This window comes from Cyprinodon variegatus, unplaced genomic scaffold (assembly GCF_000732505.1).
Source record: "Cyprinodon variegatus isolate N-32 unplaced genomic scaffold, C_variegatus-1.0 Scaffold584, whole genome shotgun sequence".
Taxonomy (NCBI): Eukaryota; Metazoa; Chordata; class Actinopteri; order Cyprinodontiformes; family Cyprinodontidae; genus Cyprinodon; species Cyprinodon variegatus.
The window spans coordinates 698,384-700,699 of record NW_015151037.1 but is presented as its reverse complement, the minus strand read 5'-3'; the positions used below and the strand labels follow the sequence as shown (position 1 = coordinate 700,699).

The window sequence follows — 2,316 nt, the reverse complement described above, 5'->3', positions numbered from 1 at the left end:
TTTTGGAGAAATCAAAGAACCGGATCCTCACATTGCTGTCTGCCTTGTCTAAATTACAGCAGGTTTGTTGAAGCAGGTCTAAGATGGCGTCTTGAACTGATTAATCCAAGAAAAAATGCATTTATTTTAAGAAAAAAATACTTCTTTTCCAATGGAACAAGACAATTTACATTTAAAAATAGAAAAAAAAATGGCATTGTCTTATTTTAAGTGCATATTTTCCAATGATCTTATTTTAAGATAAAAAAATCTTATTCAATTGGCAACTCATCTTATTTACATCCTACAACTGAGGCGAAATTAGACTCATCAAAATAAAAGCATTGGATATTCATATATTCCTGAGGAAAACTGATGTATTTTTGTGTGTTTGTTCTTTCTGGGACGGTGAAATGAACGAGTGTCTGAAGAGTAGAAGCCAAGAGATGTTCTTGTTTTTTGTCTTCAGGCTCTGGCTGGCCCTCATTTCTATACTTGGGGGGACCACGGGGGTATCCTGATGGCCATCACACAGGGAGGCGCCACCAAACATCTCAAGTAAGTCTCACGTTAACTCATTTCTTTGGTCTCCATCTTTGTCCTGCAGAGGATGGATTGTAACGTGTCGCCGGCAGGTTTAGCACCAACGAAGGAGAGACGTGGACCGAGTTCCAGTTCTCGGAGAAGGAGGTGTACGTGTACCAGCTTCTGACGGAGCCGGGGGAGAAGAGCACCATCTTCACCATCTTCGGCTCCTATGCTGAGCAGAGGCACAGCTGGCTCATCCTGCAGGTCAACACCTCGGATGTTCTGGGTAGGTGGCAGAATGAGGCGTCGCCTTCGCTTTGCTCCGGAGTCTCAGATCGCACCTGGGATGGAGCTCATGATCAGACGAGTGGTTTATTTCCCGATAATTATTGTCTGATGGCATTTTAGACAAAGGATTTTTATTAAAAACATAACTAATGTGCACAAATAAGGAATAGTTGTATGAACCATACATGGAAACAGAGTTTTATGGAGCCCCCCAGGAACCTGGGGCCCTTGACAGCTGCCTGGTATTGCCTAATAGTAAATCCCCCCCCCCCTGCTCCAGGCGTCCCGTGTTCAGAGGCCGACTACAAGCGCTGGTCTCCTTCAGACGAACATGGAAATGAGTGTCTGCTGGGCAGAGAGGTGACCTTCAAGAGGAGAGCTCCTCACGCCACCTGCTTCAACGGGGAGGACTTTGATCGCCCCGTCACCGTCTCCAACTGCTCCTGCACGCGGCAGGACTACGAATGGTGAGAGGAGCGAAACACCATCCCAGAAATAAAGATAATTAAAGGGTTTGAAGAATGATGCGACGTGAGCTGGAAATAGCAGGTCTCAGTCTCTCTCTTTCTGTTTTCAGTGACTATGGCTTTAAGCTCAGCGAGGACCTGTCTCTTCAGGTGTGCGTACCGGACCCAGAGTTCCTTGGAGACCTGTACGCTCCTCCGGTCCCTTGTCCTGTTGGGACCACCTACCGTCGCAGCAAAGGGTGAATTCTCAAAATCACAAATGCACGTCTTTCCTTAGAAATTTAAAGAAAATAACTCTTACAACTATGGCAATGACACTTCATCCCCTACTGAAAAAGGTAACTAGTTATAGTTATTAGTTACTCTCACCCATAAGTAATAGATAGTAACTCAAGTACTTCTCAATCGAAGTTAAAAGTTACCTAAGATAAAGTAATTTAAAGTTACTTTTTATGATCAGAACTGGGATTTATCACATAAATAATGTTAGGTATTAAACGATTAACAAAAACTAAGGTCATTATGATGGTAATCTTAATATATTAAAAATCATTTCATCTTAATAATTGATGATTTTCTGTGTTGTAATGTTCTCCGTATCCATAGAGGCTGTTCATTCTCACCGATATTTGCTGAACCATGAACAGATTCACAGTTCGGTCCTGTTTATATCTACTTTGTTAAGAATGCTTCAACGCATAAAAAAAAAAAAAAAAAAAAAAAAGAATGCTTCAACGCCCCCCTCCCACAACCCCCACCACCCATGTGTCATTTACGTTAGGCCCCCCTGTTACACCTTGCTGATTTATCCAGCGTCTGCCTGACGTCCCAGAATCTCCTAAAACTCTGGAATACGCTGAACTTTCTATTGGTTTATTCTATTCTGGGCGTGAACATAGAGTATTCATAACGATTCCAGAACTTCTGTCCAACAACAGCCTAACTTCTGCATAACACACAGCAGAGTATTGCCCAGGAAAGGATGCACAGTGTCCTGAGGGGGGCAGCGACGAGCTCGGAGGCGCCCGGTTTGCAGAAAAAGATGTCTTTGATC

At 43.4% G+C, this 2,316-nt stretch overlaps 1 protein-coding gene across 1 annotated transcript in view; it reads left to right on the top strand.

Moving 5' to 3' along the window:
- sorl1 (sortilin-related receptor, L(DLR class) A repeats containing) overlaps positions 1-2,316 on the top strand; it is a gene marked incomplete at its 5' end in the record, with an annotated part of 73,949 nt that overhangs the window by 12,150 nt on the left and 59,483 nt on the right. Inside the window, 4 exons of the mRNA XM_015392290.1 lie at positions 449-537; positions 615-793; positions 1,076-1,262; positions 1,373-1,501. Of these exons, the coding sequence (XP_015247776.1) occupies positions 449-537; positions 615-793; positions 1,076-1,262; positions 1,373-1,501 (584 nt within the window). The remainder of the gene's footprint in view (positions 1-448; positions 538-614; positions 794-1,075; positions 1,263-1,372; positions 1,502-2,316) is intronic.